The sequence below is a fragment of the Equus caballus genome, chromosome 27, assembly GCF_041296265.1.
Source record: "Equus caballus isolate H_3958 breed thoroughbred chromosome 27, TB-T2T, whole genome shotgun sequence".
Classification (NCBI taxonomy): Eukaryota; Metazoa; Chordata; class Mammalia; order Perissodactyla; family Equidae; genus Equus; species Equus caballus.
Window position 1 is genome coordinate 38,109,619 of NC_091710.1, and position 24,051 is coordinate 38,133,669.

The 24,051-nt window shown below is 41.5% G+C and overlaps 1 protein-coding gene and 1 long non-coding RNA gene across 3 annotated transcripts in view; one reads left to right on the forward strand and one right to left on the reverse strand.

The window, feature by feature from the left end:
- MTMR7 (myotubularin related protein 7) overlaps positions 1-24,051 on the reverse strand; it is a 105,814-nt gene that overhangs the window by 2,144 nt on the left and 79,619 nt on the right. Inside the window, exons 8-13 of one of the 2 annotated variants that reach the window (XM_023630788.2) lie at positions 10,897-11,006; positions 9,417-9,542; positions 7,380-7,429; positions 4,844-5,044; positions 3,548-3,688; positions 1,893-2,019 (exon numbers count right to left, since the gene is read on the reverse strand). In XM_023630788.2, the coding sequence (XP_023486556.2) occupies positions 1,893-2,019; positions 3,548-3,688; positions 4,844-5,044; positions 7,380-7,429; positions 9,417-9,542; positions 10,897-11,006 (755 nt within the window). Of the gene's footprint in view, positions 1-1,892; positions 2,020-3,520; positions 3,689-4,843; positions 5,045-7,379; positions 7,430-9,416; positions 9,543-10,896; positions 11,007-24,051 lie in introns of both variants that reach the window. The other variant, XM_023630787.2, reaches the window with a different exon arrangement.
- Positions 1,902-21,856, forward strand: LOC138921006 (uncharacterized). The gene is made up of 3 exons (XR_011433133.1): positions 1,902-2,092; positions 17,502-17,680; positions 18,302-21,856. It is a non-coding gene; the product is annotated as an uncharacterized lncRNA (long non-coding RNA).

Genomic DNA, 24,051 nt, shown 5'->3' on the forward strand with positions numbered 1-24,051 from the left:
AGGTGTCAACTGTGTACAAGAACCAGAGAACAGTTAAATCTGAGCAAGGGGCATAGTGGAGAATAAAGTTGTAAAGGTAGATTAGACTGGATTGTGGGAAAATCTCAAATGCCAGACTAAGGAATTTTGACTTTGTTTTAAGGAACAAAGAGCCAAAGGTTTTTAATTAAGGTACTTTTAGATATTCTAAGTAATTCTTTTTTATTAGTAGTGTTTTAACAAAAAGAATACTGGAATAGATTAATGGAATCCTAAGCTTCTCATAAACCTTGGACATCTTTAGGAAGAGTAAATAAAACTGGCCCAGTGATGACATGAGGGGACTTTGAATGACAAAAGGCCTAGTCGCTGGTACCACAGCTGCAGAATTCTAAAACCTAACCTGTGCCTCATTTCAGTCCTCTGCATGTGTTGTTTAGTTCCAGGTGTCAGCCCTGGTGGCAACCCACAGTCATCTATGGCACTCTAAAGCTTCTCCATCAGAATCTCCAGGCTTAGAGCCCAGGCATCAGGATTTTTTGTGAGGTCGTGATTTTATGCACAGAGTTAAAAACTGTTTCTCCAATAATGTAAAATTAAGGCAGAGCTCTTCATATAGGTCAAAGACACTTTGTTTAACCCTTGCAGATTCATAATAGAGTAAGATTTATGCTTGGTTTCAAAAGTTCTCAAAACCAACAGTTTAACTTCCTAAAGTGATTTTATCCATCTTTCTCTAATATGCACTTGAGTTTGCATCTCTAGACGTAAGATCTTTCGTATTTCTGTCTTGAAAGGTGACGGTTTCTAGGAATGTTATGGGGGAACCAAAGGAGTCAGCCTCACCAGCTTCCTCTAAATGACCATCTCTATTGTTGGGGTTCCTGAATCATAACGTACCATTTCCCCTGGGCCATCATTTTCAGGGGTGACATGCAGGTGAATATCCACTTGGATAAAGGAGTAGACTTTCTTGCAACTCGACTTGTGATATTTTGCCAACCTTCATTTAGACATTTATCAGTCTGAAAGTAGGAAACTGGAAGTTCTCTTCCAGTCACATTATTGCTTTATGAACTATAATGAAGAACTTTAACTTACTGACAGTTTCCCGGCCTTCATCCTAATACAGTTTCTACACTACATATGATCTGGGGGTGTAGAGGGGGTGGAGGTTTTCATCTTATTTAAAATATTTAGTCTAAATTCAGAATGTGGTCCAGACAACAGGAACTGAGTGTCAATTCTTGAGCAAGTGAATGACATGATGATGCTATGGGGTTTTAAGAAGATGAGTCAAGCAGAATGAAGCGAAGCATCCAAGTGGGTTTTGGTGATCAACTAAATGAGTGATATCACTGGAAACAAAGTTACAAAATTAAGGAAAACATGTAAGTTATTATAACCTTCCTGGCCAAGTAGTGGAAGTTATAAAGGTCAAACAATAGACTGTTGATAGTCAGTCCCAGCTATTATTTATAGATTAATAAAACATCATTATTATTCTTAAAAGTGGGGAAATACATTTTTACTACAAGTGTATATAGCTGATTTTGTTTTTTCACTTTGAATCCCATTGTTTTCGTGTATTCTGCAGAAAGAATTCGTTTTAGTACTCTCAAATAACAGTAACCAAAAAAACCTGATCTATAGTAGGAACAGCCAACTCGTTCAGCAAACCGTGGAAGTGAGCCACAAGCCCACGTCTGGAATGTATTGAGTGCCTAGGTCTGGGCTTCAGTTAATCTGGGCACTCACTTCATGCGGTTGTTTTCAGGTTGCCGACTGGTTAAAAATACGAATGGCTGTGTTGCTGCATTTTACATATTCTAAGACATGAGACGCTTGCCTGGAGCAGTGATCATCACGAAATAAGCACAGAAAACAGCCTAACAAGAGCAAGCGTGTCTTACTTCTTCCAGGGCCTCTAGTTCTTCCTCCAGCTGCTGGGTTTCCTCCTTCACCGCCATGAGGTAATCCGTCACTGACTGCCGGGGCTGCAGTCCCTTTTCAAAGCGGTTATACATTCCACTCCAAAACCTGGAAAGGATGGCAGAGCTGTATGATGCCACTGCACCACAGTCTGGAAATTCACATTCGCAGGTCTTCTAAGGTATCTTTAATACCACAGTCCTACAGTCCTAATAATAACCAAATGCAAATTACAGGCTCAAAAAAAGCCACCCACTTAAGGTAATTTCATGTTGATGTTTTCTGTATCTTGGGTCAGTAAACTTCTGCAGAGAGTAAATTCATGAGGAGTCTACTTGTATATATGGTACTGAATTAGAAAGCCTACAATATATTCTTCTAAAATACACTGAAGTAGTACATGTTACCTTTCTTTTTTTTTTTGGTTTAAGAAAATGGCTCTTAGTTTTGAAGAAATCTTGGAAAATTAGTGATTGTATTAACATTTAGAATATTTCAGCTGCAAAGGGAGTCTTTTAAATTTGAGGGTTTTAGCTTGTTTTTATCACACCCACCCCAAATTTACAGTTGTATTTGTAATAAATCCTCCCTTTTGTATCCTGTACAATCAAGCACACTGGAACGCAAATGAGAATCAACAGTATTATCACAGGGATATCCAGAGATCCACTCTCTACTTAGAAAAGTACTTCGAGGGCAAGGACTCAGTGCCATTCACTGTTTTCCCACAGTGCCTAGAACAGTGCTTGACCTCAATAGTGTATTTGTTGACTGGCTATTAATGACAACTCAGTTGCAATGCAGGCGACTGCAGTGTGTCTCAGCAACACTCAGAACTGCTCTTTTACACAAACATGAGGCTTTTTTTTTTTTTCAAAGTGTGATAGAATTAATATTCTGCCATAAAATTCTGGGGAAATAATTTAGACTGAAATAATTAAGAACAAAAACAAATTGAGGAATAGAAGCCACTAAGTGTGTGTGGGGAGTGAGTAGAAAGAAGGAATGTGGTTTCTTAGTTTATTCTGTGTAATTTTATCTTTTTGTTGACTTCTGAGTCTCCCTTCCACATCATACAAGCCTAAAAACAAAAGCCGAAGGTAAAATCTAACAGACATACTTAGTACATACCTAGTACAATCTGTGTGATGCCACCCTGCCTCCCCAGCCCAATAGACACAGTCTTAAAATAACTTATTTCCACAGGGACATAGTTCCACCAGGACTTGATTCAGCAGAGAAAGAAGGGAGCTTATGTCATGATCACTACCTAAACTTGTGATTCCACGTGTATAAGGCACTTGGTTTATTCAGTCCCCTTTCCATCTTTCCTTCCTTTTTTCCCTCCTCCCTCCCTCTCTCCCTTTCACTCAAATAAATTGGAACTTACGTTTTAAGACATCATTATTACAAAACATCAACTTCTAAAGAAAATTCCACCTTTAGGAGAAAAGGAGAGGGAGAGGAGACACTGGCAAAATACCAGACCAGACATTCAAGTATCTTCCTTTGGGGTGTTTTCTGTCCAGAAAAGCCTTAAAGCTCAGTGTTTCATACACTTCAGCCTCCAAATATTAAACAGTGCCAGAATCTAAGTTCATAACTATACCTAGTGAGGTCCCAGAGGTTCACATACTTGTACATGAAGTTGCATGGCGTCGTGGGGAGACGAAGGATTCCCTGGGTCTGACTGCGGTCAGCTCTAAACAGAGGATTCACGTAGTCGGCCCGATTCTTCCATAGGTGAGCCCATAAAGAGTACGTTCTTTCTTGAATTCTGTTATAAAGAAAACAAGCCTGAAAATGACCTATGTTGGTTCTTATAAATAGTAGATATGTAATGTTAAAGCTGGAAAGGGCCCAGTAATTGTTAGCTGAGCATCAGGTGTCCCTGTTCTGTAGCAGGGAAATTCACAGTCTGTCTGTCTTCATGGTATAGCAGGACACTCTAATAGTCTCAACGCGACACGATGTTTAATTCCTCTGAGTGTAAACTAAAACTATGTGATTTTGGGGGGATTTTTCCCCAAATAGTCATTGAATTTTCATTATTTGCCAGGTACTATTTAAATGCTTCACGTGTTTTCTTTCTTCCTACGAGATATGTCCATTTTACAGATGAGGAAACTGACTTAGAGAGATTAAGTCGTTTCCCAAAGTCACGTAGCTAGTGCGTGGAACAGCCAGGATTCAAACCCAACCAGTTACCATTAAATTGGCTAGTCTATCGCAACAAACCATAAAACTATCTAGGAAAACAGGTGAGCTTAAAGGATGCACTCTGCTGCTCTTAAATTATTACCACGTATCAGGAATCACACTGAAGTTCCTTAGAGAAAACAAACTAGTATCCACTAGAAAAACTTATTTTCTTCCTGTTCAGACAGTCTAAAACTAGTTGCATCTATTTTATTTGAACTGACCATTTCCAAAATTAAATCTGATATTATTACGTACACTATAGTTAAAATCACTTTATTTTATGAAAATTTCAAAAATGTTCTCTTATTTGCTGTTAAGTTTTTGACTTCATAATTTATTTTCAAATCCACATTTCATCTACTTTTTCCCTCTGGATAAAAGCAATACAGTTTTAATCTGAGAATATATCCACTAAAGATGTCTAACTTTTTCCTTTTAAATGTGCAAATCACCTTCTCTGACTCCAGAGAGTTTCATTTCAATATTAGTGTGTCAAGTCTACCAAGCTGTCTGTGGATATCAAGCAAGAAATGGGGGGAAATGAACTTGTACCTATCTTCTCTGTCAGTTGATGACATTAAACCATTTATGAAGTGATGTCAGAAAAAAGAAAATAACATAAATCTGTCAGTATAGATGCGTGGCTAAAACAGTCTTCAAAATTATGAAAGGCCATCTGAAATTCTCAGTCACAAAATCTTGAGATGAAAATTAAACACCAAACACTCACTTGAGTTCTTGTCTCTCCTTTTGGCTATTACATAGGAAGTTTCCAAACTGGCAGGAATAAATGTGATGTTGAATGTGAATCAGAAACCTCTCATTGAACTCAAAGGCACAAGGAAACTGTTCCGTTAACTGCCAGACACACTCAATGAACTGGTCGATAATTGGAGAGATTTCTTTTGGGTCACCATCTAGATTGCCATATCTATAAAACAAAGTATTAGAGGCTTTTTACTGCAAGTTTTTTTTTTCCTTTTCTTTTCTCTTTTAAATTTGAAAGCTATAAATGCAAAAACAATCATAAAGGCAACCCTAGTTCCTAAGGAAATCTTATCTTATAAACCTGGAATACAGAAGAAGTGGAAAAACTAACCTTTTAAGTTAAAATTTCAAGAGGAACTTTGTAGTGAAGGTCTAGGTAGACAAGGGATATGGTCATGTTGTAGTTACAAAAGAAAGTTCGTGCTAGGATAAAATTCAAGGCCACGTTCCATGGAAAAAGAGCATTCTTTAATTCAAATTTTAAAAGTACGTAAGAACATTTGAAATAAACCTTCCACTTTCTTTTAATTAGTGTCTAGTGGGAGAGTGAGAAAGAATGTCCAAGCAACTTTAGAGTTTTTCACCTTTGTGTTGTTGTGTTGGGAAGGAATGAAGAAGAAAGACAACTTGAAAACACTGCAGTTTCCCAAATTCTGGGCATATTTCCATTTCTAGAGCAGTGTTAAAACTTGTCATGTAATTTATTTCCACGTGACCACAGATTCCCATATAGCTTTATATCTCTCATATCTTTGTTTTCAAGAGTACATTAGGATCTTCTCCCCCATATTTCTCAGTGAAGACTGCCTAGTCCTTTACACTATTAAGTGAATTTTAAAAAGAATCCAAAAGGGTGATTTGGGTGCCATTAAGAACAAAATAACAATATAGAACTTCATCTTCTCGGCAGTGGATAATCAACTTGAACAGAAATGAGCAAGGAGTTTTTCCAAGAATTGTCTGGAAACTTCTCAAAAGTTTCAGTTCCACTCGCCTTTGGTAGCTTTAAAAAGGATCGTCTAATATATTCTTTCCTCATAAAACAATTATCCAGCTAGTCTTCAGCCATTTCCATATTCTCTCTACATGTATCCACTATCTCAGAGATCCTAACTGCCTAGCAGATAGTAGAACCTCAAAACCGAAAATAACAATGTGATATTAAAAAGGTCACTAGCAGGCCAACCTCGTGGCCAAGTGGTTAAGTTTGCATGCTCCACTTCGGCGGCCTGGGATTTCACCAGTTTGGATCTTGGCCACCAGCGTGGCACTGCTCATCAGGCCATGCTGAGGCAGCATCCCACACAGCACAACTAGAAGGATCTGCAACTAGAACATACAACTATGTACTGGGGGGCTTTGGGGAGAATAAGAAGAAGGAAAATAAAAGATTGGCAACAGATGTTAGTTCAGGTGCCAATCTTTAAAAACAAACAAAAAAAGTCTCTAAATTGGGGGCTTTAATTTTCCCATTTGTAAAATGGAATCATTGTGCTTTCCTAGAAAAATAATTATAAAAATAGGGTTCCAGAAAACCACAGAATGAATGCTCAATTAATGTTAAATGGAAAAACTACAAAAATAAGTATGAGCAGTTCCATGAACTTATAATTTATTTTAGGAAAACACATTGAAAACGCATATCAAAATATCTGATTAAATTATTATTAGCATGCTGCCTAAATTTGGACTACACTAGCTACGACAGTTAACATTCAGAGATTAGAGAACACCTGAACACAAGTCAAGCATTACTATCAACACTAACAAAAGGAGGTTGGTCACTCTAAAAACAATAGCTTCTGCTTATTAAAAGCCTAGTCGATGGTCCAGGCAAGGAGTAGGCTACTTACATAGACTTTTAGAAAATCCTTGCTCCAACACTGTGGAATAGGGAGGGTATCCCCATTTCACAGATGGGAGACCAGTGCTCAGAGAGGACAGATGCCCAAGGCCACACAGCTAGTAAACGCCACAGCCTGGATTTAGAATTAGATCTATCTGGCTCCAAAGCCTGGGCCACCATCCTACATTACCTCTCCAGAGACATCTGGGTCAAACTTCACCTATGACACAAATGCCTTAGGACAAGCCCAATTTAACTCCCAGTGTGAAAGATCACAGAGAAACTGTTACACAGGCATTTCACAACTTGAAGCTTAAAGTGAATGTTTGCACTTCAAAAAGGGAATAATTTAGTAAATCAAATGCATTTGGTAGGAGGAAGGGAAAGCCAATCCTTTCTAGGTCAATTAATAAGCATTCTGTCTCTTCTGGAACAATTTAACATTAATTAGTTCTGCCTAACAAATAATAAGAGTACTCAGAACTTTATTTATCTGTGATACAATGAATACAACAAAATTTTAACTTTCTGAATAAGATATACAAAGAAACTTTTTAAAAATAAAGCTCTTTCCCCCCTGCTCAATTGACAACTTCAGAAACAGATTTTTTTATCCTAAACATTCAAAGCAACAGATTTTTAAATATTTTACCTGTGATTAAACTTATGACCAAAGGAAATCCAGTCCTTTTCAATTAATACCTACACAAGAAAGAAGATAAATATCAGAGAGAGACGCAAACAAGGGAAAATAAGAGACCACAACCAATAATGTTGAAGAATTCAGAAGTTCTTGGAGCAGAAGTCACTATCCTCAGGTAACCGGCAAATGAATGAGCTTCATTATCCACCAATATAGAAATGCATGTCGGAAGGGCCAAAGTCATGGATATGTGAAAATGTACTAACACCAGCCCCTGAGTGCCTTCTATGAGGCACTGTTCATTTTGCTTCATATCTGGTCTCAGTTCAGTGTGGGATAGGTATTATCATCACTCTCATTTTACAGAAGGGGAAACTGAAAGAGAAATTAAATACTCACCTAAGATCACACTACTAGGAAGCGGTCGATGCCACCTCATAACCTAGTTCTTCCTACAGCAAAGCCCATCTCTTAACCAATATATGATGCTGCCTCTTAGTAGATCAAATACCAACCTTTTTACAAGAAACAATTAGTAGTATTTTCCAGTGATCTTTACTACACATTAGAAGAATTCTAAAAGGATAGGGGTTTGGGGTATATTAGAAGTTTCAGCCCTGCTTTGAAGTCAGGGTAACATGAGTTCATAATCTCAAATTGTCCAGATTTTAAAACTTTTAAAGTCAAATAGTACAGAATAATCCCATCAATATCGCCAATGCTCTAAAATGACCAGAGGTTTGCCCTAAAAAAACACACGGAGTAGTTGAAGTTTGTCCTCGACAACTTGTAAATTTAATGGGGCAGAATCAGAAAAGAGTCCAGGTGGTAAAGGATGGTGTGAAGCAGAGAGGCCCCGTGGTGAATGTGTGACACGGAACAGCCACCCCCCCTACTCCTGAGTCCTCAGTCCAGGGCAGGGTCTGAAGCAGGAGTGTAACTCTCAAGTCTCAGTGCTCTCACAGGTAACTGGAAGTTCTCTGACACTTTCAAAAAGAAACAGCCCAAGAGAAGAAACTGCCTCTTCTCTCCTGTCCACAGAGTGTCAGCTGCTCTTACTTGATAAAGGAGAGCTACGCTAGAGAGATCCCATTCAGGCTCCTCTGTCAGCATCTATCCCTCGCGTGGACTCAGGAGTCAGCGAAGCACTTTCTACCAAATCATGGTTCAGGAGGCAGGAACCAGGTCATCTCTCAGTCACTAGGAAGTCCCTGCAGTCACTTTAACAGAATGGTTCCAGGGGCCGGCCCAGTGGTATAGTGGTTAAGTCCGTGCACTCTGCTCTGGTGGCCCAGGATTTGTGGGTTTGGATCCCAGTTGTGGACCTGCGCACGACTCTTTGGGCCATGCTGTGGCAGCGTCCCACATGCAGGGTGGAGGAGGATTGGCACGGATGTTAGCTCAGGGACAATCTTCCTCATCCTCCACCCCCCCACAAAAAAAGTATGGTTCCAGCTTAGCCAGAGCTTCACCATTCCAGGCAACTACACAAATATTCTGCCGTTGGAAGCAACATGTCATGTTTTGACGCACCCCTAAAAGGTACAAAATCTAGGAGAGGATGTACTCATAATTTCAGCAAAGAACACACAAAACACTGAGAAATTTTCAATATCCTCATCTAGAGTTGTGAGGACTACTTAAAAGATGAAAGCAGTAAGTGAAAACAGGTTTCCTCTCAAGGACTTTTTACATGCATAATATACAAAACTTTTTCTCCGATTGTTTTTTCTGAAAAGTGTTTTCTGTTATATATTCACATGTAACCTCAAACTTGAAATACTTATGAGCAAATGACATATAAAACTCACTATTTTACAAACTACTGAATATATCTGCCCCCACATTCACATTCAATAGCATTGACTTGAATTGGTTCCACCATCCCAGAAATTCACCTCTTTACTCCAAGCCTATTTCAATTTTTCCCCTTTAATCGATCTTGCTGATCTAATGAGGGGGGAAAAAAATTGTCAATAGTTGCCAACAGACAGGTCCATTGTGTTCGAGGCCCGGCGTGGGAGGGCGGCCGGGCGCCGCACTCACCATGAATCCCTTCAGAGTCCGGTAGTGCGGATCCAGCAGGAGGCTGGCCACCGAGCACACCTGAGCAGTCCTGTCCCAGCCATCGGAACAGTGAACGAGCACACTTGCCGCTTCCTCTGAAACTGCCTAAAAAACACAAGATCAGCAAAGTCACAAAGAACGACTATAAAAAGGAAACATCTTTCATCAGAGCCAGATTTGGCTTTATACCTACCGAAAGAAACAGGCAAAACAACAAAACACAAAAGTGTCCATTTATTTAGCATTCATGCCCCCATCCAGTTAGCGCAGAGCCAAGGTGTGGGCTGCTGCACCAGCTTTCCCTCCCCTTCGCTACATCGGGAAGCCACCACCCGGGCCACCTCAGCCAAGCACGTGTACTGCACAGAAGATGCTTCCCGTGCAGACGCACCCGCAGGATGGGTCTCCCAGCCCACCTTCCCCTCCCCACGCCCCTCCAGGTTCCCACCTCAAGCCTTTCCTATATGGAAATTCCAGAGTTCCTACTGGCCTCAATCATTTCCAAAAGGGAAAAGACATCAAAACTAGAAATTGTAAAACTACGAAATTAGAGATAAAAGGATAAGAACCACGTAATGGACACAGTGGTGGAGGGAAGGAGGAGAAAACAAAGGTAAAACTCTCAGCAGGTCTCCGCTAAGAGAAGAATTTCTATTTGCCACGGCAAATGGACACACAATTTTTTGCTGAGTATCTTGGCAGGAAACAGAAATTGGGAAACACGGCAGAGATGTTGTCATAGCATTTATCACTACCTGAAATTCTATTTTTATTCATTTTCTGTCTCCCACACCAGAACGTCAGCTCTCTGAGGGAAGAGACTTGCTCTGGCTTATTCAGCATTGCATCCTCAGCACTTAGAAAAATGCCTGGCACTAAATAAATATTTGTTGAATAAATGAATTATCTAATAAACGGGAGCATACCATGTCATCAGGAAAAACATATAAATCTGAATTTATTAAAAAACCCACAAAACAGACAATGCATTCAAAAACAGCTTGTATGAAAGTTGCAGCAGGATTCTTCCTATGGCAGAACAGAATTCACCTACCACATTTCGAGAACATGACTTTTGCTTATGCCATCATTAGAAAGGAGGAGCTGGTTACTAAGATGGAAGCCTCAGGCCTCGATCACTGAAGTGCCTCATGTTTGGGTCTACCCTCCTATGGAAAATTCCTCCATCTAGAACTAAGCCTAACTGAAGAGAGAATATCCTGAAAATATTTCACCACTTGACCTGTGTGCTGACATACGATCAACTGAGCACTGCCTTCTCTTTCACAACATCGCATCTTCAGAGGACAAACTCTGGAGCTCTGCGAAGCCAGCTCCTCGGTCGGTGCAGCACAGCTTAGCACAGGGCAGCCGATGGGGAGGGAAAAGGACATCCACTCTGAAGTCAGAGTGCACTGGCTGGTGTGCGCCTTGATTCGTTTTCTCTGCACTCGCATACCTTTGCAATGAAGATTCCTGCATCCATGATGGCCTTGATGTGCCTTAACCAGCCAGAGTTCTCCAGTCCCCACAGAAAGTCACTCATGGAGGGAGATTTAAGCTCACACACTGCAAGATAATAAACCACGTTATAAAAGCGAAATAAAAGCAATCTCTCATTTTACATGTGATCATTTTTGTAGGTAATTGATATAGTATTTTTTTACGTCAAGACAAATGCTCAAGCTTACCAAACTATACTTTTTTTTTGAGGAAGACTAGCCCTGAGCTAACATCTGCCAATCCTCCTCTCTTTTTGCTGAGGAAGCCCAGCCCTGAGCTAACATCCGTGCCCATCTTCCTCTATTTTATATGTGGGACACCTACCACAGCATGGTGGTCCAAGCAGTGCCATGTCCGTGCCCGGGACTCGAACCGGCAAACCCCAGGCCACCAAGGCGAAACGTGTGCACTTAACCACTGCGCCACCGGGCCAGCCCCTTACTAAACAATTCTGTTGAACCATTTCAAGTGAGGCTTTTCTACCTACTTTGGTCATGGGGGACACTGTATCTGTTTAGAAGTATTATATCTGTAAAGTTTAAACCCCAATATTAATGAAAACCATTAAATGTTACCATGGTAAAGGTCCAGCAGAGAGGATCTATTTATGCTTCCAGAAAAGACACTCAAAATGGGCCACTAAGGAGCACTTAAGAGTGCTATGGAGGAAAAAACACAAATAAACTCCAGCACTTTCCTAATTAGAACTCGCCATCATTCAACCACTTCAGTTTAGGACTACTGTAAAAAGCCAAACCAGCTGTCTTAAAACTCTTAAATGGAAATGACCCCACTCCTCTTGCCAACCTCTCCCATCCAAGGGGAGTAAAATGTGTGAACTTAAAAATGAGATCTTGTACTTCTGAGCTGCTTCTAGAGCATTGTTAGGGGTTTTCCCTTTGACTGAAATTGAAGAAAACCTAGGATCCCAATGATATCCATATGTATACAACTAAGGCAGGTGTGTAAACACTTCTTAATATTAGCAAGCAATTTCATCCTGAGATCTTATTTTTTAGTAAACATAAAGCATGAAAAAGCTTGAGAGCTAGTGGTCTGACTACATATCACATATATTACATCCCAAGGTTTATGGGGTTTATACCTATAAAGCCCTTTTGAGGAATCCTATAAATTAGCCAAGGAAAATTAAATAATGTTCCAGGGCCCAGCCCCGTGGCCCAGTAGTTGGGTTCACGCACTCCTTTTCGGAGGCCCAGGGTTTTGCTGGTTCAGATCCTGGGCACGGACATGGCACTGCTCGTCGGCCATGCTGAGGTGGCGTCCCACATGCCACAACCAGAGGGACCCACAACTGAAGATACACAACTATGTACTGGGGAGCTTTGGGAGAAAAAGCAAAAATAAAATCTTAAAAAAAAAAAGAAAAATAATGTTCCAGATATTCTTGTTTAAGTACATTTTATGTCCTCTGTGATGCACAGACATACGCAGGGAGTAGGGAGCCCTATTTGCTACTCCCAACTCTGTCAGTAATTAGCTGTATGATCCTGCACAAGTCATTTCAACTCTTTGAGCCTCAATTTCTTCACACTTAAAACAGAAGGATGTACTAAATTATACCTTTGTACCCTTCCAATTCTAAACTCCCAGATTCAACTTTGTTAGCTCTTGGAAAGCACCGCGTATTTGGAATACCTAGTAAGTGTTAAGGACAATATTTAATTTTTCAGATGTCCTTCCCTAAAACATGCCAGATAACAGAAGGTTCACTCATATTTCCTGCAATATAAGAGCCACACAGAAAAAACAAGTAGTTAAATTCTGAGTCACGGATGACAGCAATGCAGTAACACTGACATTCCCAGCAAAAGGCCCGACTTAAGAAGACCATATTATGAATATGTTTCCAAAAGCCTTCCCAGCTGGGTTTCTTGCACTTCCAGCATAAATTTCAGCTTTTCTCTGGTCTGTTGACTAATTATTAGTTATTAGTCACCCATCTATTTACCAGCTTTAAAATTTTTGTTGTGGTCACCTCTCACGTTCTCCCACTGTCTCGCTCTTTTGTATTTTTTTACCCCTTCATCATCATTTTAGGGTCAGAAGGAAGTGGGTAAATATATGCATCACTATGCCATGTTTAACCGGAACAGAGATAAGAGATCAAACTTTGGGCCTGTGAGAGGCAGGAGCTGGAACTGAGGTTCCCTGTATCAAACTGAGCCATTCAAAAGAAATCCACTTACGGACGCAGGGGAAACGGGTCTCTGTTGGACTCTGCATGAGGAAATAAAAATTTACGCTGAGACACTGAAACACTGGGTCTATTCTCATTCATGTTTGGGATCCAAAATTATAATTTCTGTATATACATGGGCTCCTAGCTGAGAAATGATCATATTTAGGCTAGAGTCTCGCAGATGCCCGGCAGAAGCAAAGCAAACACTGCTCGGGAGCAGTACTGCCCTAATTTTGCGGAATCCCACAGAAAAAACTTCACTGAACATAAGCACACAATAAAAATCTACAACACATCAAGGAGCAGTGTTCTCAAGCAAGAGAAAAGAGATAGAGAAAAACAAGATACAGGATTAGCACCCCAAGAATAGGATATAATAGAAAGGTCAGCTGAAACCAACTTTCATATTTTTGAATTGGAGCAGGAGGATGGAAGGCTCCAACAAAAGATAAAACAGATGATTTTCCTGAGGTGTCTGGATCCACACTTCTGATAGCCACTGCAGGGGTCTGCACCCTGACTTAGCTAATTCACGGCCAGGCTTCCCACATTCCCCTCTCTGGGCTTCCAGGTTAGGATTCACGAGAGAGATCTGCAGGACAGTGGGAAGGCAGAAGTGGAGCAGCAGCGTTTAACTCTGTAGGGCGTCTGTCCCCACACTGATGAAGGTGTCTTTGCCACTCCAGCCTGGCCTCACTGCCCCCTGCCTCACGGCCAGCTTGTCTTCCCACCTGCCAGCCCTGCTGACCTCCAGGGGCCTTGGGCCTCCACCCGACACAGGGGAAACAGCCTCCCACAGGCCTCTTCACCAGCAACCCTTGGCGGTCCGTCTGTCCTTAGTGACTTTCCTCTGATCCTCGACCAGCCCCCTCGGCACCCTTACTTCCCCAACACCTCTCTGACACAAAGCCCCCTCCCAAACCCCTCACAGAGCAAACACTGACAGCAGTTCAAAGAGAAACCAAGCAAAACAAAATTGTGATTTAACTTTGTGAGGCAGACGAGGGCAGGAAACATGTATCCTGAGAGGTGGAGAGGCGAGTGTATGGAAGCGCCTCTTCCCCAGAGGGACGTCAGCAGACTGTGGGCAAGATGGAAAAATCGAGCAAGAGCAGTGAATCAGGTGCTTTTAAGAACATGGAGGCCAAGGTGTAAGGTAAGAGAACGTAGCTGCCCTGGGAAGTAGGAATGGAGGTGGGGACGACTGGAGCACACGACTGAGGTTTTGTTGTTGTTATAACCACGGGACTATTTTATTTTTGAAAACTTTTCACAACTACAACGTGGAAAAATCAAAACCAAATCTAAACAAACACAATCTCAAGCCCTCAGCCTTCACTGGCAAGGGCCCTCCTCTCCTTTGCCTTCACCGCAGGAACAGCTCAAGCTCCTACACGTCTTCACTTCTGGCACCTGGAGATTTCCTCTTCTTTCTTTTCTTTTTTAACAGCTTTTTTGTGATATAATTCACTTACCATACAATTCACTCCAAGTGAACAATTCAGTGGCTTTTAGTACATCCACAGAGTGGTGTATCCATCACCACAATCAATTCCAGAACATTTCATCAACCCAAAAAGAAACCCCCTATGCATTAGCAGTCACCCCATTTTCCCTCCCCCGGCCCTAAGCAACCACAAATCTACTTTCTTTCTCTATACATTTGCCTATTCCAGACACATCACATAAACTGAATCATACCATATGTGATCCATTGTGACCAGCTTCTCTCCCCTAGCACAACGTTTCAAAGATTCGTCTATGTTGTAGCACGTACCAGTACTTCATTCCTTTTAAGGGCAAATAATTTTTCATTGTATGGATATACCACATTTTATAATCCATCCATCAGTTGATGGACATCTGGGTTGCTTCCACTTCTTGGCTATAATGAATAACACTGTTAGAAACATTCGCATACAAGTTTTTGTGTGGACATAGGTTTCATTTCTCTTGGGCACATACCTAGGAGTGTAACTCCAGGTTTCACCACTTGAGGAGCTGCCCGTGGAACTGTTTTCCACAGCAGCTGCACCACGTTACATTCCCACCAGCTGTGTATGAGGGTTCTGACGTCTCCACGTCCTCACCAACACTTGTTATCATCTGTCTTTTTGATTATAGCCTCCCTGGTGGATATGAAAGCATATCTCACTGTGGTTTTGCTTCCCTAAGAGCCAATTCCTCTTCTTTCTTGCAAGCTGTTATCCATTTAAGTAAATATTTGCTATATTTATCTGGCATTTCTAGGTGTTTTTATCAGGGGGTATTTCATAGTAGCTTAATCTGCAATCTTGGGAAATGGGAAGGCGTCTGTGTGTCACTTAGAGTTTAGCTGTATGTGGACAAACCTGTACATCTCAGTAACAATCATGATGTATACATGGGCAATAGCATGTGGCACCATTCAAGGGCAGAGGCTTCAGGGAGATGGTGCCGCACGCAAATGCCAGCTCTGTCCCCGCCCAACACTGTAACCTGGGGCTAGTTCCTGAGCCTTGACTTCCTCAAGTGTAATGGGGATAAAACACCTTCTTCGATACATATAAATTATGCTGGCAGACAGAAGATTCAAAAATGGTAGCTCTGAGATACACTTAGTCATTTGTTCACCCAGCATAGTGTCCTGAGAGCCAGGAGGCACGACACTCTGCACCGCGAAAGCTGAGGCTCCCAGAGTTTGTTCAAACACAAGGTGATCAGTGGCAGAGAGCTGGCACAAGTCTCCTGAGAAGCAAGCCTAGTTTCTGCCACCACACCATGGCTACCTTGGTGGGTTTGACTAGAATAATAATAATAGTAGTAGCAAAATTTAAATAGTGCTTACCAGATGCCAGACACTCTTCTAAGTGCTTTATATAGAACAGACTTTTAATCCTCATGACAATCCTATGAAGAAGGTACTATTATCATCCTCACTTTATAAAAGTGGGAACCAATGCAAAGAGAGGTTAAGTAACCCGTCCAAGGTCACCCAGCAGATAAGCAGTGAGGCTAGGATTCAGTTCAGCTCTAGACCTTATGCTCTTAAGCAATGCCTCTCAATCTTGTTTGTGCTATTTTTCATAATTCAAACATGAACCAATCTAAGTGCTCCTTGGCTCCCACATACGATCGGCTTAAAGCTTATGCATTTTATCACTTAGAACTGTACCATCCAGTATAGCAGCCACTAGTCACACGGAGCTATTGAGCACGAGAAATGAGGCAAGTCTGAACTGAGCCATGTTGTGAGTGTAAAGCATATCCCAAATTTCAAAGACTTAATATGAAAAACAGAAGGTAAAATATCTCACTAATAGCTTTTTATACTGATTACATGTTGAAATGATAATAGTTTGGATATATTGAGTTAAATACAATGTATTATTAAAATTAATTCACCCATTGCTTTTCACTTTTTTCAATGTGGCCATAAGGAAATTTAAAATTACAAGTGTTGTCTGCACCCATGACTGCCACCATACTTCTCCGGGACAGCACTGATTTAGATTGCTCAAGGAAGATTAACCTAATAGAAGTCTTCACACTTTTCTGCACATGTACCTCTTCAATAATTTTTAAAACTAGGTACCCTCTCAGGCACCCTGCAATAATGCCTCCCATTGGATTGAGGGTGTGTTTGTCTTCTGAAAGGGGGCAACAGGGCTATTAGGAAGGGGAGGTGGGAAAGGAGAGCTGGCTTAAAGCCTGCAGCAAGGAGCGCCCGAAGGCAGGTCACGCAGTTTCCGGAGGTGTACACATGGAAGTTGATGCTCTCGAGGCCGAGTCCCAGACAGCAATCCTGCCAGGGTGCACCTTGAAGGATCTTCCCGCGAAGTCGGGGCATCTGTGCCCCATTTGAAGAAAGGCCGCTGAATCCGGCAAAGGCAGAATGCCAGCCCCTCATCAACCCTGCGCAAGCCCTGCCTCCCTGCCCCGGCCCGCAGCATCTGTCCCGGGGGACACCGCCCCGCAGGACAGCGCGGGCCCTCCGAGCGGCAGCCGGCCTCTGCCTGTGCAGGCAGCCGGCGGGGAGGGCGTGAACCCCAGCACCCTTGCTGAGCTCTCGCCACTCCCTGGGCCCTGCCGTTTGGTCTTCCTGTCCAACCCCAGGCCATGACCCAATGTGTTCAACTCAATCCTAAAATACACACATTCCACCACGCAGAGCCACAGGACTCAACTGATTCCTTTAAACAGATAACGTTCTCTGGCAAACAAAACAGTCTTTTTCACTAAGCAGGCTAAACATTCCGCTTGTTACAGTAGGGCTTAGGGCTGGGTGGCACTCCTGTTTATTTCAAAAAAGTTCAGGGAGCCTGAGGGATATCTTGGCCCAAGAACAAATGATCCTTTTCACCTTCTCTTCCCACAAGGCATGGAAATGACAGCAAGTTTAAAAATAGAGACACCAGGCTTTCCAGCTAACCTGGAGACGGGTTGTGCCAAAAGCAGGAGGGGAATGGACGGCTCACAGAACACGGCCGGAAAATGCACTGCAAGAATGTTCCACTGCTCACGCAGCAAGGGGACAAGCTGCTGCGTCTCCTGCCAGGTCAGCTCCTTTCTTCCCACACTGAGAATGGCTCCTTGTTGACCATTTCTGCTGTCAGGAACACTAAAACTGTGTGCGTTAAGTAAAATGACCTCACCCGGTCTTGGAGCAAGGGAACCACTGAGAGGGTGTTCTCCCGGCCAGCGCTGAGTGGCCGTGCCAAAGGCAAACAGCTCTGCAGGTGACGGATACACACCGACAGATGGGGGGCCACTTGAGACTGAAACCATTAGAGCTGGGATTTTCAAATGTAAAACCGGCGGGTTTGTTTGCATAAACTCAGGATAAGGCAGAGATACTGATTTGTTCACTCTTGTTGCCAAACGCAAACCAATATTTACAAACCATTTTGCTGAACAAAGTTCATTTCAGCTGACATCAGAGGCATATGCCACAGATTACAGAGGGCTGTACTTATAACCGGGAGTTTAACGCCCGGGTCTAATATTTGTTTCACATAGTAGGGCAACTACAACCTATAAACGTATAGGAAAACACTAAAAAAAGAAAAGATATATAATTATGGAACCTGAGGAAATACAAAATCTGTTTGGAAGAAAATAAGCCTCAGCTGATCTTCCTTAGGTATTCCTTACACCAAGTGCCTGTCTTCCTCTACAGGTGCTGGAGTCAGGGGGCTGCAAAGGAAGCCTCCATGGGAACCTTGTGGGCCTGGTCTTTCTCGTCTCCTGAGATGACAGTTGAGAGGTACATGGCCCTCCCTTCATTACCAGCCTGACACACGCCCGAGTTCTGTTGATGTCTCATTTCTCTCTTTCGCATTTTGGGGGCAAAAAGCCGAGCCCAATGAAACGGTCTTCAAAGAACTGGCAAAGTGATGATAATCTCCCTTCACTGAACATCCTACCAGGTGAAACCATTCAAAGAGGACTTAATTATGGCCTGTAAAACAGAAACGTTTGGTGAGGGCTGTTGGTAGTCTCCCTCTCTTCTCAAGAGCCCACCGTGGTGACACAAAACGAACTTCTGAGCTCTGCAATGACTTGGATTCAATTTATTAACGTTACTGGTGCTCTCCACCCTACCCAGCCCGCCAACGTGGGCCCTCCTTATAGAGAGGTTTACAGTAACTGGAGAGATCTGTATGTTAGTTCTGCACAGGACACCAACAAGATTACCGAGTATTCTTTTAAAACAATTCCAGCTTTGTTCACGATGCTATTTTCTGGAATCTCTATACGATAGTAATATGCTGTGAAAGCTGTTTTTGTATGGTCTTGTTTTCTTTTAAAGAATTTGAGGATAATATAAAATGGTAAGGGGCAATCAAGCCTAAATTCCGTATACCTGTGTTAGCTGTGCTTGCATTAGTAGCAAAGGAAATAGTATACACAAACACACATGTGCATGAGTATGTGTGTGTCCAGCTACTAATAAACATGTATGTGCGTAAATGCGTGTAGACACACACACGTAATACTAATTACCATTGGCCTAAAGAAAACCAAGCAGCAAGCTCACAAAAGAATGCCCTATCAGCATTTATTAGCTTTGCATGTGAATTCTGTGTCTAAAGACACAATTTGCAGCAAGTAAATTAAAAGATATACGTGGTCGTTTATATAACATCCACCACATGTGACAATCAGGGGTTGGTGGTTTTCTCTCAATGAACCTACACAACCCTCCATCTACAGCAGGTACCATTATCTCAATTTACAGAGGAGGAAGGAGTTCAGACACTGGCAGTATAGCAAGTGCACTGTGCTAGGAATCTGGTTCCTTGACTCCAATGTCCATATTATTTTCACTACACATAGAGAATAATTAAGTCCGTATACAATCTGAGCCAGGACAAACAGGAACTGAATTGAAGGCGAGGCTTAAGGAATGATCAAGGCTAAATAGGAAGCACCAGAAGGAAGGCCCAAGCATCAGGAAAGATTAAGAAGTTGGCAGCAAATAACCGAGATGGCGAAAAAAGCAGCATATGCAGCAGAGGAGGCAGCGGGTGGGGACACACTCCACACTCATCACACCAACTGAGAAAGCTGCCAGGACCAACACTCCCAGCAGATCTCAGGCCACATTGTCACTGGCAAGCAAATACTGAACTGCTACATCCCATCTCCAGCCTTCTGGAAAAACAGCTCACCTTGCCACTGAAATTAGTCACGTCTATCTTTAGTTTCCTGGGAGACACTTTCTACTATAAGCATTCCTTTTATAAATGTCCTAGTTATCTGACAACTAGCCATCATGGTTAACAAAATATAAACCAGTAATTCAGAGGGTGAAAATTTTTAAATTAATCTTTGCACTGTCTCAGTGAATGTCAAGAGAAAGCATAATTGGGATACAAATAGCTGCTACTCTCTCATTAAATGACCTTGTTTTCTCTTGTCCTCTCCTTTGATAATGTCACCCAGAGATGAAGTCCTTGGCTTTGACACCCAGTTAAAACATTCAACCATCTGCCTTACCAGGGACAGCCCTCAGTGACATCACTAATAAGCAAGCCTCATCTTTTCTTCCTGCCATGGTTTTCGCCCTATATCAAAATCAGTTGCTTCATCTTATCTACTAATGAATGATGCATTTTTCCACCCAATGCCCAGCACATAGAACCCTCTCAATAACTGATGAACAGATGAATGTCTGAGATAACAGTGGTGGCTCCTAGTTACTAAGTACTTCCTATAAGCAGGTATTGTGCCTGGTACTCTGCATACATTATCTACTACACAGGGTATTATTTTCTCCCAATTTTCAGATTGGAAAGTGTGGCTTAAAGAGGTTTACTAAGTCATCAGTGGTTACACAGCCAGTAAAGAATTGAGCTGGAGTCCAGTTCACAGCATATACACCCAAAAGGGTCTTGCTCTTTCCTCTATGCGTTAGTGCTTGGAATATTATCATCGAGATTAGCTGATACCATCCAGCATCTATCAGCCACATTCTACATCCTCTTACAACACCACAGAGAGCAAGGTACACGCTCTTGATCCATTTCTTTCCTCCAAATGACCATGAATTGATAATGAGTAAAGCCTGACAGGACAGACCTATTGGCCTAGCAGAACGCTCATTAAAATGCCTTACCACTGCTATTGCTGTGTGAAGCTATCTAGTTCCACCTTAATGGGAAAGTGGGTTTTCTATGGGAAACCCATGCCATGTTGCTAAATTTTGAGGGAAAATGAACAGATTTTCAGCCAGGTCTCATTGGCTGTTTTAATAGGTTAGTAATCTGAGGAAATTTATAATGGTAAAAAGTCAAATATGGAGAAGTGAAAAAAGATTAACCTTATAGCCTTTTATTAGCTCACATCTGGTAGAATTTCATAGCATAAACTTGTAGGCAATGTAATAGAAAATACTTCAAAATGAAAAACTTAAATAGGAAATATCTATAATGGGTTGAACTCCTCCATTTCTTTAACGGTGAATTAGCCATCACCTCATGAGATGAGAAGAAAGTATCAAATAAAAAGGACATTTGAACTGACAGCCACAACCTTAACTTTCCAAGCAGAGAAAAATACTTCACGAAACTTTGGAGCTGGGTGTGGGAGGGACTGCTCCCTTCTAGAGCTTGGTGTGCCCAAGACAACTTGGCACGGAGACCAGAGCAGGGTGTCAGATGACCACAATGGCCACTGCCATGGTGCCTCCATGACAAACTCAAAGTTCTCTGCTTTCAACCATTCTTTCTGCACCCAAGGAAGGTTGGGAACAATCAGGCCTCAGAACCTTCACACAGAAGCACAGACCAGATGTGATGTCTGGGGCCACCTGATTTTACCACAAAACTTTCTCCACAGTCAATGCTCACAATTCCACGGGGTATGACAAAAGCGGTTACAGTGTGGGGCCTGCTAAAAAGAGTTCAGTCTTTTAAATGGAATCTGCTGGGCCCCTTTCAATCAGCCCTTCACTGTAGTATTGCTCAAACTGCTGAACTGACACTGGACCTTTGTTCCTGTGTTCTGGACCTGCTCCCATCTGATCTGCCGTGAGGCTGAGGTTTCTATCTGTAAAACAACTTGATGAGAAAATGCCCACAAGGCCTGACAGGTGGTTTATTAAATTATTTTTTATGAACTTGGACATGGACCATAGCACAAGGCAAGCACTTCATGCCTCTGAAAGTGTGCTGTCTGACTCCAAGTCTCTTGAATAAAGAAATTTTTAAAAGGTACCCATAAGAAGAAACAAGACCTATCAAATACTTGCCTGGCTGACTGAATTCATCTACAGCCCATTAACATATTCATTTTCTTCAGTGCTTATTTTAAAGTACAGTACTGCTTCCCGAGAGAAAGCATAATGCACCTTACATTGGAAAGCACTTTATAGAGTTTGCAAGGAATCTTTTTAATAAGTCTGTGAGTCAGATCAATGGAACAGAATTGAGAGCCCAGAAATAAACCCACACAGCTATGGACAGCTAATTTTCAACAAAGGAGCCAAGAACATAAAATGGAGAAAGGAAAGTGTCTTCAATAAATAGTGTTGGGAAAGCTGGACAGACACATGCAAAGGAATGAAAGTAGACCATTATCTGACACAATACACAAAAATTAACTCAAAGTGGATTAAAGACTTGGATGTAAGACCTGAAACCATAAAACTCCTAGGAGAAAACACAGGCAGTATACTCTTTGATGTCGGTCTTACTATCTTTTTGAATATCATGTCTCCTTAGGCAAGGGAAACAAAAGAAAAAATAAACAAGTGGGACTACATAAAGCTAAAAAGCTTTTGCATAGCAAAGGAAATCATCAACAAAATGAAAAGACAACCTACCAATTGAGAGATATTTGGTGTATCTGCAAATCATATGTCCAATAAGGGGTTAATATCCAAAATATATAAAGAACTCATGCAACTCAACAACAAAAAAACAAACAACCCGGTCAAAAAATAGGCAAAGAATCTGAACAACAATTTTCCAAAGAAGATATACAGATGGCCAACAGGCACACGAAAAGATATTCAGCATCACTAATTATTAGGGAAATGCAAATCAAAACTACAATGAGATATTACCTCATGCTCATCAGAATGGCTATTACTAAAAAGACAAGAAATAATAAGTGTTGGAGAGGATGTGGAGATAAGGGAACTCTCCTACACTGCTGGTGGGAGTGCAAACTGGTGGAGCCACTATGGAAAACAGTATGGAGATTCCTCCAAAAATTAAAAATAGAAATACCATATGATCCAGCTGTTCCACTTTTGGGTATTTATCCAAAGAACACAAAAAGACAAATTTGAAAAGATATATCCACCCCTATGTTCATCGCAGCATTATTCACAATAGCCAAGACTTGGAAGCTACCTATGTGCCCATCAATGCATGAATGAATGGATAAAGAAGATGTGGTACACATATACAATGGAATACTACTCAGCCATAAAAAGATGAAATCTTGCCATTTACAACAACATGGATGGACCTTGAGGGTATTATGCTAAGCAAAATAAGTCACAGAAAGACAACTACCGTATGACTTCACTCATATGTGGAAGATAAACAATAGACACACACATAGAAACGGAGAACAGACTGGTGGTTACCAGAGGGGAAAGGGGTGGGAGGAGGGCAAAAGGAGTAAAGGGAAACATGTATGCTGACGGATGGCAACTAGACTTTTGGTGATGAACATGATGCAGTCTAAACACAAGTCAAAATATAATGACGTACACCTGAAGTTTATATAATGTTATAAACCAGTGTGAGCTCCATTAAAAAAAATCAGTCTGTGAGTTAGACAGAGATGATATGCTGCTTGCATTGTTTTACAAATACAGGAAATGAGGTTTGTTCAAGTTTACTCAGAGGGTAAGGCAAGAATCTAAACCCAGATCCTCAGACACTTAAGCCAGGGCACTTTCTACCCAACCCGCTATCTAGAAAGGCCGTAAAGCCAAGTGGTTAAGAGTGTGGTAACTGGACTCATACTAATTAGGTGAAAATCTTGATTCCACCACTTACCGTTGTGAGCTTGCACGAGTTTCTTAGCCTCTGTGCCTCAATTTCCCATCCATAAAATGGGGATATTAAGAATAACTACAACATGATTGCCATGAGGATTACTTGAGTAAGTATATTTTAAAAATTAAAACAGTGTCCAGTCCATAAATGTTATACCCTCATTACCATGTGGGGTGATTATCTCTCAGCCTGTCCAATATTAGAACCACAAATCAATGAGGAACACTGGAACATGACAGAAAGTACTAGGCTCAAATCCTGCTTTGATATGTGACAATGGAGGGTTGTGTTTTTAAAAACTTTTAAATTAAAAATGTAATATAAAAATACTACAAAAATGTAATATACCAGACTCTGTAACTGAAGAGAGGCACACCTTGAAGAAATAACTTGCCATGTTGTGAACAGC